This window comes from Dipteris shenzhenensis, chromosome 18 (assembly GCF_047967505.1).
Source record: "Dipteris shenzhenensis isolate YYH24624 ecotype China chromosome 18, Dip_SZ_1.0, whole genome shotgun sequence".
Classification (NCBI taxonomy): Eukaryota; Viridiplantae; Streptophyta; class Polypodiopsida; order Gleicheniales; family Dipteridaceae; genus Dipteris; species Dipteris shenzhenensis.
In genome coordinates this window covers 48,220,939-48,235,306 of record NC_141613.1, presented here as the reverse complement: position 1 = coordinate 48,235,306, position 14,368 = coordinate 48,220,939, and the positions used below count along the sequence as shown (strand labels likewise).

General features: G+C 44.0%; 1 protein-coding gene across 2 annotated transcripts in view; it reads right to left on the bottom strand.

Moving 5' to 3' along the window:
• The window catches only part of SCD1 (stomatal cytokinesis defective / SCD1 protein (SCD1)), a 181,383-nt gene that overhangs the window by 56,487 nt on the left and 110,528 nt on the right, over window positions 1-14,368 (bottom strand). For both annotated transcript variants that reach the window (XM_087389222.1, XM_087389221.1), the window contains exons 12-19: window positions 5,421-5,550; window positions 5,107-5,164; window positions 4,893-4,937; window positions 4,593-4,668; window positions 4,339-4,412; window positions 4,151-4,201; window positions 3,873-4,030; window positions 3,753-3,800 (exon numbers count right to left, since the gene is read on the bottom strand). In XM_087389222.1, coding sequence (XP_087245348.1) covers window positions 3,753-3,800; window positions 3,873-4,030; window positions 4,151-4,201; window positions 4,339-4,412; window positions 4,593-4,668; window positions 4,893-4,937; window positions 5,107-5,164; window positions 5,421-5,550 — 640 coding nt within the window. The remainder of the gene's footprint in view (window positions 1-3,752; window positions 3,801-3,872; window positions 4,031-4,150; window positions 4,202-4,338; window positions 4,413-4,592; window positions 4,669-4,892; window positions 4,938-5,106; window positions 5,165-5,420; window positions 5,551-14,368) is intronic.

Here is a 14,368-nt window from a genome sequence, read left to right as displayed (position 1 = left end):
AACTGGCTATTACTCCTCTCCCATAAACTTCACCTACCATTTCATAAAAGAAACTTTTCTTAAAACTTCACCTACCATTTCATAAAAGAAACTTTTCTTATCGTTTCCCCATTCACTTTGCTTCTCACAGCCCTATTCCCTACTCACTTTTCATCAGTACTTGAAAAGGGTACTATGTCATTCATTTTAGTTCAGTCCAGTACATTACAGTTTTTGTTTGCCAGCACACTGCCTATAAAACTTGCCACTCATGCATCAAACAACACAAACATATTGAAAAACGGGTCCAAGACTGAGGAAGACGACCATAAACAAATTGGCGAAAGGGAGACAATGCTAGCAACAAAAAGTTACAAATAAAGAGGTTGCGTAAAACAATAGAAGTACAATAAAAGAAGTCAATCTGGGATGATCATTAAGCAAGAACAGACATTAAATCCTGCCAATGGCCTTTCTCAGTAGTTTGAGACAAGATGCAGAAGCTCTAATAAGCCTGCATCGCCTAAGAAACTAGTGCAGCTAGTGCAAATATGCTTGGTAGCCCAACTCAAATATGTATCACAAGCCATACTTCTCATTTCATGTTCTTGTCCTTGAATCTCCTGTTCTCCTTAAGCATTCAAGAAGCTCCAGTACAACATATATCACTACCATCCATTTGGACCCTAGAAACTACTTTTGCTTCCTTCTCCCTTGCATGGAGACTTGTGAAAGTAAAACATGAAGTAGGGTTAAATAGCATACATAATCTCTATTTTTTTCCCAAGTTCGGTACAGTGGAGGCTAATCAAACACAATAAAGTTGCGAGTACATTCAGTATAAATTGAGTATTATTGTATGGCAACCACGTTTTGAAGTATTTGCATTGATTCTCACACATGCAATGTGACCTGCTATGCACAACCAAATATGCAAATTTGTGACCCACAATCTGAGAACATCAAAAACATCTCCGAAATGTTTGGATTGTAAACCATGCAAAGTCAAGCTTACAATTGACTAACCTACGTTACAATACCATTATAATCATACCTTTTGATGCACGATCTATGGATCAAATTCTCTCTTAATGGTTGACCAAAAAATTAGGCATATCTTTGTCCCTTCAATGCTTGGAGGCAAAAACATATTTATTGACCCCACTCTTGCTGAGTCAACCGTTGGAAAACACAAAGTACAACTACAAGACTACTTTCCTCTCACAATAAACCAGTTTCTAAGAAAAACGGTTAATGAGGATCAGCAATCTTTAACAGGGGCCCTTCCGTAGCTGCTTCTTTACTCAGTACTATGTCGAAACTCGCTTCTAGATTCTTTCCCCAAACATAGGATACTTCATCTAAGGTTAAAAAGATTAACGTGAGACAATATCAGAATATACTCTAATATGTCTTCTAAAAGTGGCCACAAAGCTGTCTCATTCTTCAGTTTGGCCATATTATAATAGCAACCACCTTCTTCGGATCCATTTCAACCCCATCGGGAAGTATGACAAACCCCGGACATTCAAAGTTAACGTCTTCCTTTATTTACAAAGAGACTAGCTCATTCGCAAATCACTTTTCTTAAGTGTTCCTTATGTTTAGTAATACTTTTGCTATAAACTAAAATGTCATCTATCAAATGTACTACGAACTTCCCAATGGACGCGAACCCCTGGTGTAAAGCATTTCCATTCAGAAGCTTTAAATAAATACCGAAAGGGGCGCCAAGGCATTTGGAGCCAATGGGCGTGTTGTGTACTGTTTTCACTGAGAAGGGGCATTCTAGCCTCCCCATTGTTGTTGTTGAAGTTTATTTCTAAGTACTATTAAGTGATTGAAGCGACTAAAGCTTGCATTGTGGCTATTTATGAGGTTTATGATTGAGTAGATGAAGATTACTGCCCTTTAGTTCTTTGAAGGCCAGTTACACTATTTCTCAACATCAGCACCAACTAGCTTTTTGGGGCAGGATGCCTAAGCACTTGAAATACAGGGATCTGACAGGCGCTTCAATTGGAGACTGTTTCGAAAGTTCCCAGGGCCCATGCTGCTGTTCAGGGCTGACCAAAGCGGCTAACTGTTAGGCTGACCTGCAATAGACAGTTGTCAGAGCAGCCTGCTCACATTTCAAGATCCTATCCACTGTGCAATAGCTGCCTCGCAGTCATCTGGATGCATTTGAGCTGTCTCTGCTCAAGGACTGTACAAAAACAGTTGCATTTTCATCGTAATTTTTTATTTTACAGAGAAGCGGTTTTGTAGTTGTCAATATTGAGGTATTTGGTGCCGTCTCAAGCAATGGCTCCAACTCAGCGGCCCCTATCTACTCAAATGTTCCATCACTATAACAATATCGGCCAATGTCCATCATAAATACAAACATATGTCACACCATAAAATTGGCACTTCATGTAATAATGTTCCAATGTCTATTTATGACAAAATAGTCATTTCTCTTGTCATGACATGTGCTTCTTGCAGTCAAACATAGCTTTAGATCAGATTTTGCAGGGTACAAATCAGAATTCTTTGCTCGCGCTTTCTAGATTTATCGACTGTGGGGTATCTACCATTTTTGGTGCACACTTTGTGGTATTTTTCTGTCCGAATTGGAAAGCACAACTATGGTTTTTGGACTATCCAAACAGTCTACTTTTTTCAGATTGCATATCCCTTGCCAAGCATTGGCTTGCAAAACAATAATTTTTGTTGGTGCAACATTTTCACAGAAGTTTTTGAATCTACACAGGAGCTGTTTTGAAGCTGTCAAAACAGAAATCAAAAACCATGTCTTTACTCAAGCTTTCTAGCTTCATCGATGGCTTATTGCCATATATGGTCTAGACTTTGGGGTATTTTGCTGTCTAGATCGCATGAGCACAACTACATTTTTTGTATTATTAATTCAGTCCACTCTTTTCAGCTCTAAACTATTACAATCACATTTCATTTGCATTGCCAAGCATTGGCTTGAACGATCCTTTTTGTTGGTGCACGCATATCACAACGAGTGTATATTCTAAGGACAGTTTGTGCTCCTTGTACATCTCAGCAAGGAGATAAATAGTGTGTTAGGCAGAAAGCTCAAGTGAGGCCAGCAGGCCCTTGCTGCTCCTATCTAGGCTCGGAGGAGATTGGATGCGAGAGATGCCCAAGCAATGTCTCTCATTGCCTTGTTCGTCAAGAGGTTCATTATACCTGATATCCATTCCTTTGTGCATGGTGGGATCAAGCCCTGTCGGAAACAGGAAAAAACAAGCCTCGTTTTGGTGGATCTCAGTCCGGGACTGATTCAGCTCAGCCATCAAAGAAAATTTCAGAAAATGCGCAAGTCAGCCCAAAATAAGGGTAAGTGCCCTTATTATAAGAAGCCTGGACACCATATACTGAATGCAAAGAGAGGTTGGAGAAAGAGAGGAAAAGGAAAGAAGCTGGAATGACGGTTTCAGGTTCCAATGCATCAGATCCAAGCAAGGGTAGTGCTTCAGACAACTATGTGGCTGCAGACTGGTTAGGTCAGCATATTATGATGCCAGGTATGATGAAAAATCACATTTGGCACCAACCGCCACACCAAAAAGAGATTTTCTCTGTGTCTGGATCGACATCTCTAGTTTCACATTTATACAAATTGCATCAGCTTTATCATTTGAACATTCAGGTCCTGCGTACATTATGGATTCCTTACAATGTAACACGCAACACCACATACACTAATTTAATTCTAATAGACTTAAGAAGATAGCCTTGGAAACATTAAACCATACCTCTCTGCAACCTTTTCCAAAAGGCTGTCCATGTAACCATCCCAAAACCTAACATAAAAAACACAATGCTTAGTGATTAATTTGGTGCCATTCCATGCACAAAACGTGAATTATGCTCACCTTTGTTCATCCCAAACAGGAAGGACTCCAAGGTGACGCTGAACAAAATCAGGAACAGAGCCAACGTCCTTTCTGTGAACAATGGCAGAGAACTTAAGGGCGTCTCGTACTGTGACCATATCGTTCCGAGATATCGCACGGCTAACTGCTGTCTTGATCTAGAAATTATGTGTGCCAGGAGCAACAGCTATGGTTAAGTACATTGAATGCATTCGAACACTCAGAAACCATAAGGTGAGAAAATGGACGATCGTAAAGAGTTATTCAAAAAATCTCACTAGCTCTTTCACAGCAATAAATTGTTCTTCAGACAGAACGCAAGTCCAACCCTGTAATCAAAATCAACAGGACACAATTAGATTAAATCAACAGGAAAGATTAGATACAAAACAGGACATAATGGGCACTTCTAACATTGACCTTCTCTCGATGATAAAGCTACACAGGTAAAGTTTAAGATAGTCACCGAATTTATATGTTCACCAATACACTCAATGAAACCGCTTCCACCAATTCCTTCTGCATCTGACTCAATCAATGCTGATTCAAACAGAAGATTTAACACTTAAGACAAGCATCCTAAATTTTACAATTCAGAGTATTGCATACTGTTACTTTCAAAGTCTTTATCTTCAAGACTCCACACTGAAGTTTTACATTTTCTATGCTGTACACAAGCACGAATTGAGGTAAATCTCTTGAAAACTCAGTTCAACTTACCAAGAATTGTGCCATATTCAAAAGATGAAAGCGGATCTTCTTTTGAACCAAGCACAAGAAGGCGCTGCCACAACCCCTGACATAAAGAGTAAAAATGTCAGTAACAAGCCGGATTGGCATGAGGCATGCCATGATACCACCACAGATAATATAATCTGAGAAACAGTATAAAAGAAAATAATGAGCTAAGCATTAAAATGACAAATTAAGCTGTATTCCAATGATAAAGGAGCTCTTCATGGTAGATTGTACTCTAGTCTTAGATTCCTTCAAAGGCCCTAAAAGAAGGAAAAACCTTACTTGCAGCTTAACCTTTATATCCAATACCATTCGCTCTCTTTCAGCCTGCACCAACATAAAGAAAAAGTGAGTACATACTAAGGTATTAAGCTTGCAATAATCCTTTACATACCCCCCCTCCAAAAAGAAACCCAAATAAAGAAACATGCACCAAAATCTGGGCATCTACAAAAAACATATGTATTTTAATTGTATAACATCACACAAGCCATACTGCTCTTTCCAACGGTGAGAGGCCATCCATCTTTGGTGATGTTTGCAGTTGTCCAGGGCTGCAAAAAAGGCCAAGCCACACTTTTGCGCGACATAAGTACCAAATTGGTCTATTCACAGACTTTACAGGATTTGCAAAGCATCCAATCATAATCTATTCACATCCCTTTTAAAACTTCATCATTAGCATCACCTAACAGAACATAATGATTCCAACATTTGGGTGGGGGGGCACTGCGAATAATTGGTAACTATCCTCACTGAAATGACTGCAAGAAGACCTTTGATTTGCCACAGTGCAAGATCTACACAAACCTTGAATTGTGTCTCACTGGACGATCAAGAGCAGCAATCGCAGCCGCTAAAACTGACTTCCTTTCTTCCTCTTGCTCCTGTGTCCTTACATTTGCAGGAAATCTGTCATAACGGTACTTGGCTCTTGAGGCTATGATGAAAACAAAGAAACGTGCTGTATGAGATAAAAATTTGTAGATAATGATCCAAAGAAACATCCAAAAATGACTGCATAAGGATTTAAACAATGATTATTTAGATTAATTTGCAACATACATTGTTGTTTCCAGCTATAAACTGTATCTATCAATCCATGCTTTTTAACTTGGCATGAACTTTGAGAAGGGAAGATATTTATCTTGTTCGAGGTGCTTAGAGCTGTATCCATAAGCGGGCAGAACAGTGCAAAAGTTTGGAAGCTTCCAACCACATAAAGGTAGAATAATAAATCCACAAACCAGTTTCTTCTGATCACATCCAACAGACAGTCTTTACAAGGCTGTCAGTCCTCAAGGTGGATAGGGATTGGGCAATATTCTGTGTCTCACTTATCCTCATTTCTTATCGAATCCATGCAATGTAAGCAGTTAAGTGGTTCTTTAACGATTCAATGACAAGGTGCTAAATTTTTAGACCCAGCCGCTCTGCTAAATCAGATAGACGATACCATGTATAACCATACCCAAAAAGGGAGAAATCTCCTCTCTTTCATAAAACCATTTCTCTTATGAGTGGCTATTATAACATCAATTAAGAGTCATTCCTGAAATGACATAGCTATTAGGAGTTCACAAGACATCTCTACAAATGGAAATTCCCAGAAAAAACGTCGCAACATTCATTTCTCTTGTCCAAGGATTTCACACCACTCAATGGGGCTCCCCAGCCCCTTCCCCCTCCCCAATTGCCCATCTGTGATTGCTGGTTCTCAGATGTGAGAGCTCATTTAGCCCTGCTAGTTGATTCCTGACTTTCACTTAGCAAATTAGGAATTTCAATGTATACAAGACAACTCCATCTCTCTACCTACTTAGAACTCATCAGAAAAAAATCATTATTCATGGCACCCTCATCATCATCATCATCATTCCTCTCACGTCTAGTGTCTCCCTCTACTCTTTATCAAAGGAAGAGATGGGGAATAAAGAGCATGCTGAATGGAAAAAATGGACTGTTTGAACGGAAAGATGGGGCTGAGCAAAAAGATGAAGAGATTAAGTGGTGTATATTGCTACGAAATGATGGAGTTGAAGTAGAAAGTATGAGGTTTCCTACCGGATATACATTGTATGTATTTATATGTACATACATAGACATATTCATACATGTATATATCCATGTATGTATGTATGTACACCGAGTTTTTTTTTCATGAAACGTTCACAGACTTTTTGGTGAAAGCCATCCTGCTTTATTGTACAAAAATCAGTCCCATGAAACCGGACTCTGAGCTACAGCATATCAGAAGAGAAAGACCACATAGGGAATGGCATGAGCTTAAACCCAAGGAGGAGAAAGCAAAACGTTATTCAAGCTTGCAATCGTAGCATCAGCCAGTAACAACAAATGACAAGCAAGATCATCCGAAATAAGGGTTCACTCTTTGAGGCGTCCATGATCTCAAGACGAGCTGCAGACATGCATCATTTGTGACAGCAAGTACCAAAGGGATCGATAATGCTGTCCCAAGCCAAATCTTCTGAATGTCTCGGAAAAATATAATATCATACCTGCATCATCTAGCACGTCACCCACATCATTCATGAGGCAGTTAGGCACCACAGGAGGCTACTTCGATCACGGAGACAGGAGCAGACTTCTTCCGTGGCAGATACCTCTTAGAGCTCCATCACGGAGTTCTTCCTACCAAATCACATGGATCACATGGACTCCCACGGGACGAGACCTCGACGTGATCGTGACCCAGAGCTAGTGACTCGACAACATAGATAGAGGGTTGACGCGCAGACTACACTTGGGGATATCCCCTTCTTGTTCAGAGTCGGAGCCCCACCGACGAGGGTTACTGTAGCCCTTGTTAGGCACAGAGTTATGACCAAAAGACGTCACATGGTCACACCCGTGAGCGGCCGACAACACTCGATTGCCACATTCATGCCTCCGTTGCCTCATCCATCCTAATGCACTAGATGATGTTGGTGATGACGATGATGATGAGATTGATATGTTGACCATTGACATGACTATGTTGTACTTAGTACTTAGTACTACCATTTTGCATTTTTTGCATTCTGCATTGGTGTGGATGCTTATTTTAGTAGCTTCATCCTCACAGTTCATTTGTACCAGGATTTTCACAGTCTCATAGACCCATCGGTCTTCCGAAGAATTTAATAACTTTCTTTCTTTCTTTCTCTCTCTCTCTCTCTCTCTCTCTCTCTATCCGACCTTCTTCGGGCTCTATATCGATGAGATTACAACCCTTGTAGATCGCCTAGGTGGAGAGGGTTCACTTCTGCCTGACATGATGGTGTGGATACTGCTATACACACATGACATAGTCCTCACATCATCCTCAATAGAAGGATTGCAGAAACATCTAGAGGCGCTGGAGATGTTCTACAAAGAGAGAGACTTTACAGTTCACCTTGGAAAAACCGGAGTTACAAGCACACTTCCAAGACCCTCCAATAAAGGTTTGGCTTTTTGACACCCTGGTGAGACAGAGCACCATGTATGCAGCACCTTTCTAGGGGAGTGACATTTCATCAACAGAGTGGAAGAAATTTAAGAGGCTACACGTGACTATGTGATCCAGGATGATTCGAAGTAAGCCCTCGGTCCCCATCAAATTATACAAGCGGAGTTGGCCACGACCCCTCTCAAGGTTGATGCCATATTTCAGACAATGACATTCCTCCACCGAGTCTGGGCCTTACCCCAGTGGTGATTACCAAGGCTAGCATTGGAGTCTTCCAAGCGACTGGTAGAGAGCAGTGTTGATACAACATGGTACGCACGGGTATCCACATGGTTTGGTAGTCATAGCATTCAGATAGATAAACTTCCCCCCTTTCAGTACTACATCAATGCCCCACCCGAGATGATCCCATGAGATGAGATCAACCGTATCATACGGCTGGACCTCCTCCAATCCATACGCACCAAGACCACTTCCTGAGGGTCTCGGAGCATGGTCTCGTCATCAGACCTCAATACCTTGAGGATAGAAGAATCTCACATGCACTGAGGATCGCCATCGGACAATTGCGACTCTTGTCACATCATTGAGGATTGAGGCAAGGAGAAAGGGAGTGATGCAAGCATACGAAGAGAGCAAAAGATATGCACACTATGCCGGATGGAGGAGATCGAGACAAAGGAGCACTTTCTATGTGTCTGCCCAGTCTACTATGAGATCCAAGAGCAATATCACTACCTCTATCAAGAGGGGCATGGCTCAGCTTACACGGCCCATTTTCCCAACCAAGTTTGTGTTGGGCTCTATCTCATTGAGATGTGAAGACAGAGAGATATATTGATGCGACAGACCAGAGAGTAGCACGGGGTGATGCTACAGGTCACCGAGATTGACAGAGCACAAACACGCTTTGGCCATTTATATGCATTTGAGTCAGCTGTCGGGGAGGCTGAGGGAGAGGCGCTTGATGAGATGATAGCATCATGGATTAGTAGTAAGAGCCTCCGCCATGATGCTGCCAAACGAGAGGGAACACACTCCACATGCTACACAGAGAGTGACCAAAGCACGTACGATCGAGGTCCGGTCTATTTCAGTCCTCCTCAGAGGAGACCGCCACAGATGAGGCGTCACCCTCGACGTAGCCCATCGCATACAGAGATCGTAGAGACCACGCCCTCCACCGCATCGAGACAACTTGACTGGGCATGTACTAGGAGCGTTAGCTCTAAGCACTTGATACTCTTTGGCTATTTTGCTCACTAGTTTAGCACTTTAGCTTTCAGCAAAGGCCTTCGTGAGCCCTTTGCTTCCCGTTTTGTACTTTGTCCCATAGGCCCGCGAGGCCTCTTGCAGACGCTATACCAGAGGACAGAGACCAGGAGGAGCACGAGGAGGTCAGAGCTCACACAGGACACATGCCTCCACCCTGTGGATGTACATATGAGATGGTTTGTAGACGCCGCAGGATCTTGTTACATAGGGGACGTACTCACCGCTTCATCTCCAGACGATCCCAGGATGATGGCAGCTTTTCGGAGGAGACTTACTCATGGAGATCTCGCCCCACCAGCCGCTCACCTCACCTTTGCTCAGATTTGTACTCTCATAGCAGGAGGCAGAGTCGATGGACAGGATTTCCAGTATTATTTTGGTTCTCAGACTCCGTGACACCTGGACTTGTATCTTTGCATTGGCATATTGTACTCATCCCCCCATTTTGCACCCAGGGGCGGTTTCCTTGCATCTAGTTTACTTTGTATTTAGGCTCAGATTTGACATTATGTACTTTCACTTGCATTGTATTGCGTAGCACTAAATTGATATTCGACGATGCCTCTTCTTTGTGGCACGTTGATTTTGTGCTATCTTGTATGCAGAGTTCTTGATGTCCCATGGGCCCATTTTGGCCTTTAGTGGACAATAATACACTTTCTTTCTTTCTTTCTTTCTCTCTCTCTCCATACCAGTCCATTGTACCCTCTCCATACAGCATGTACTAGTCCGTCTCGTAACCTCTCCGTACAGCCCTGTACTAGTGTGCATTACTGATCCCATACCAGTTCCATTCCGTCTACCATACAGGCATCGTACCCTCTCCTCTTTAGCCCATCGTAGCTTTTCGTATAGTCAGCCCTTAAACCCCAAGCTAGGCTGAGCCCTTGGTCTAGCCCTGGGGGTTAGATATAGTCAAAGGGCAAGAAAGATTTGCACATGTCATTTCTGATGGAATTCCCCAAGACGAAGCTGTTCCCCTCGACTCCAGCCAGCAAGACGCCATCCTATGCTGATATGGCTTCCACACCCTCCCCCTATGCCTTAACATACCACAAATTTCAAAGCCAAGCAAACCCACATGAGAAGATTTACTTCTTACAACGAGAACTCAAGGATGCAAAGCTTCGCATTGCTGCTCTAGAGAAGGCAATGGCAAACAAGAGGTAATCCAAGAAGTTTTACAGCAATGTAGTATTGCATCTCCTCCACCACAGCTTGTGACCAAGGTACAAGAAATTGTCAATACTCAGCTCAAATCTAAAGGAGACAGGAAATTACAGCAACAATGCATAACAAGATTGATAAATGTGATGTTTATGGAGAGGTACAAGAGCAGGGAGCCATAGCAAGAAAAAAGAAGATCTTACGCATTGGGGGATAGGAAGAACTCACTCCGGATCAGCTCAAACAAAGAGCAAATGAACTTACTGAAGTGAAGGAAGCATGCAAAGAAGGAAAATGGGCAGTTTGTTGAGATGGGTAAGCACTCATTCGAGACTTCAAACATAGATCCAAAGACTTGGTCTTAAACTAATGTTATTCCAGCATGATTTCATAGTAGTATTTGGAATGCAATTATGCTATAATACTTTCGAGCTGAGATGTCATGTGCACTACTCTACTCTCTAGTATATCCAGATGTTGTAAGTCATTTTGACAGCTTGCACTTTGTCCCATAGGCATGTGAGCCTCCCGAGGACATTAATCTCTCTCTCTCTCTCTCTCTCTCTCTCTCTCTCTCTCTCTCCCATGTACTTTGTGGTGGCAATGATGAGGGCCACACTGACATGGACATTATGCTTTGGCTTTGTATTGAGCATTTTATGACTATGTAGCATGTAGTATGGGTGTTGATGCTTGCTCAGTAGCTCCACCCTTTCAGCTTGTTTGTATCTGGTTTCTCACTGTCTCATAGACCCATCAGTCTTTTGAAGACTCTCATAAACTTTCTTTCTTTCTTTTCTTTCTCTTTGGTCTTTCAAGACTTCTAATAAACTCCTCTCTCTCTCTCTCTCTCTCTCTCTCTCTCTCTCTTTGTGTGACATGCAGGAGGTTGAGACAAAGGAGCACTTCATCTTCAGGTATCCTCTTTACTATGACATCCACGAGTGTTTCTACTGCCTCTTCAGAGACAGCTATGGGGTTTGGGCTCGATACATCTCCTACCCAAACCACTGATGTTTGGCAGGTTTTGTTCATGAGGCACTCAGACTCCGTGAGAGGATACTTCGAGCACGAAGACAAGAGCAGACTTCTTCCTTGGCCGATCCCTCTTAGAGTTCTATCACGGAGTTTTTCCAACCAGATCACATGGACACCCACGGGACGAGGCCTCGACATAACCGTGACTTGGAGCCTGTGACCCGACAACTCAGATAGAGGGTTGACACACAGATCACACTTGGGGACTGTCATGTGCACGGATTGGTATCTGATGTGTACTGGGTACACAAGACTAGCTCAGGTAGCCTGGGGAGGCTTAGAGCTAGGCAGGCTTGATTCTCGGGTTGAATGACAAGGGTACGAACCAGTTAGAGGTCTTCGCTATTTTTGGCGCTTGGGGCCCGAGTCTATAAAAGGGGCCCAGGGGTTCAGTTCTCAATCAGCCAATTAAAGCAAGTTTCGTTCCCAGGTGCTAGGTCTAATCCTGGATTGAGTCGCGGACGCGCGCCTACATCTTAGCGTTGCCCAAGGCCCAGTAGCAGATCCCAGGCTTCACAGCGCCACCTGGTGGTATGGGACACCAGGCTGGTTTGGATCTGGTTGGGAGTTCGTGCCAGTAGCTCAGCTCGTGGCTCGGAGGGGACATCTGATTCGGGATCACATCCCGTAGATGTCATGGTTGGGTGGTGAGCAGCCTGCTCAGTTTCTCACGTTGTGTGTGTGTGTGTTCTTCAGGAGTGCTGGGACGTGTCAGGGACATCCTCTCCATGTTTAGAGGGTCTCGCACGACGGGGGTCACAGTAGTCCTAGTTAGACGCAGAGCTATGACCACGAGACATGCCAGGGCTGCACCTTTGAGCGGCCGACAGCTGATTTGGGGTGTGATGAGTTTATATGACTCAGTAAGAGGCAGGGTCTGTGCCCCAGGCGGTCTATCAAATTGGGTCGAGAGCACCATTGGGGTGAAGCAGGGCTGCCCTCTCTCACCGACTCTCTTTGGACTCTACATTGATGAGATCACATCTTTCATCGATCGCCTAGATGGCGAGGGCTCATTACTAGGGGATCTCCTCATACAGATATTGTTATATGCTGTTGATATAGTCCTTATATCCTCTTCAGCGGAGGGGCTGCAGAGAGATTTGGAAGCATTAGACGTGTTTTGCACAGAGAGAGATCTGACGGTCAACCTTGGGAAAACTAAGGTTATGATCTTCAACACCTCAAGAGCACTAACTCACCGACTTACTTTCACCTATCGTGGCGAACCAGTGGAGATAGTGCAGTCATACACATATTTGGGAGCAGTCCTCACAGGACCCATCTTCACAATGAAACATGCAGCCCAGGCTCGGCTCATACGAGGGCGTAGTGCTTTGGCTAGACTAGAGCAGCAGTGTTTCCAAGAGCAATTCCAAGATCCACCGATGAAGGGCTGGCTTTTCGACACACTACTGCAGCCGACTGTCATGTATGCACCACCTTTCTAGGGTGCGATCTTCCGAGGACAGACTGGAGGAGCTTCAAGCAGCTACAGGTGACGATGGGATCTAGGATGATCCGATGTAAGCCCTCAGTTCCACATGAGATGGTACAGGTAAAGTTCACCATGACACCTCTCCAGATTGATGCCATCTTTCAAACAGTGACTTAAAGTCTGGAACTTACCCCATTGGAGACTTCTGAGGTTGGCCCTAGAATCATCCTGACAACTCGCAGAGAGCGGGGCAGACACATGGTATGCACGCATATCTACATGGCTATCCAAGCACGGTATCCAAATGGACAGGCTTCCCCCTTTTTAGTACAGCATGGATGCACCTCCTGAGTCGATCCCGCGACATGCAATCAACCGTATCATACGGTTACTAGACCTCCTCCAGCTTCACACATCTCGGACTTGGGGGACCAGGAGCTCCCCACCAAGAGCCAGTTTTATCGCGACCACTTTCTAAGAGTATCAGAGGAGGGATTCATTATCAAACCCCAGTATCTCAAGGATAGAGGAGTCTCCCATGCACTGAGGTTTGCCATTGGTTATATGCGGATTTCATCCCACCAGCCGAGGATCGATGCAGGGAGAGCAGCGACTCTGCATGCTATGTACGCTGGGAGCAGTTGAGATAGAGGAGCATTTTCTTTGTGTTTGCCCAACCTACTACGAGATTCGGGGACGCTACCACTGTCTCGGTCCTTTGTCACCACTGATCCATTTCCATGACCAGGTCTGTATCGGGCATTATCTAATGGAGATGCGGCGACATAGGGAGAGACACTTCTACGATAGATCAGAGAGCAGCATGGGATGGTCAGACCACTACAAGACATAGAGGGTGACTGGGCACAGCAACACGTCACAGACTTCTATACATTTGAGTCAGCCCCCGCATAGGGGAGTGGAGGAGGAGCTAGCCGACATGAGAGCAGTCTGGATGAGCAGCCGGCACAGTACCACCGAGAGAGGGGTGCAAAGGCCACATGTGCGACAAAGAGCCCCCCAGATACACTCTATTGAGGTCCAACCTATCCCAGCTTTCCTCAAGGGAGACCGACACAGACTAGGGGTCACCCTAGACGTAGCCCAGAGAGTCCAAAGAGCGAGGAGACCACGTCCCCCACCACAGCGCGAGACAACTCGACAGACGTAGATACGAGACATCTTCGCAGCCCACTAGAGAGCCATCACTGTACCAGGCTTCGGTTTCATCCCAGCACCTGGATAGATTGATTGATTGATATGGCCCACTCTGCAGTTGTAGTTGACTCTTTTGTTTTCTATGATTATGATTATGTTAGCAAAGATTAATACTCAGCAAGGGTCCTAGAGTACTCTTTGCTTCAGCCCACTGAGGCTTGTATGAGTTCG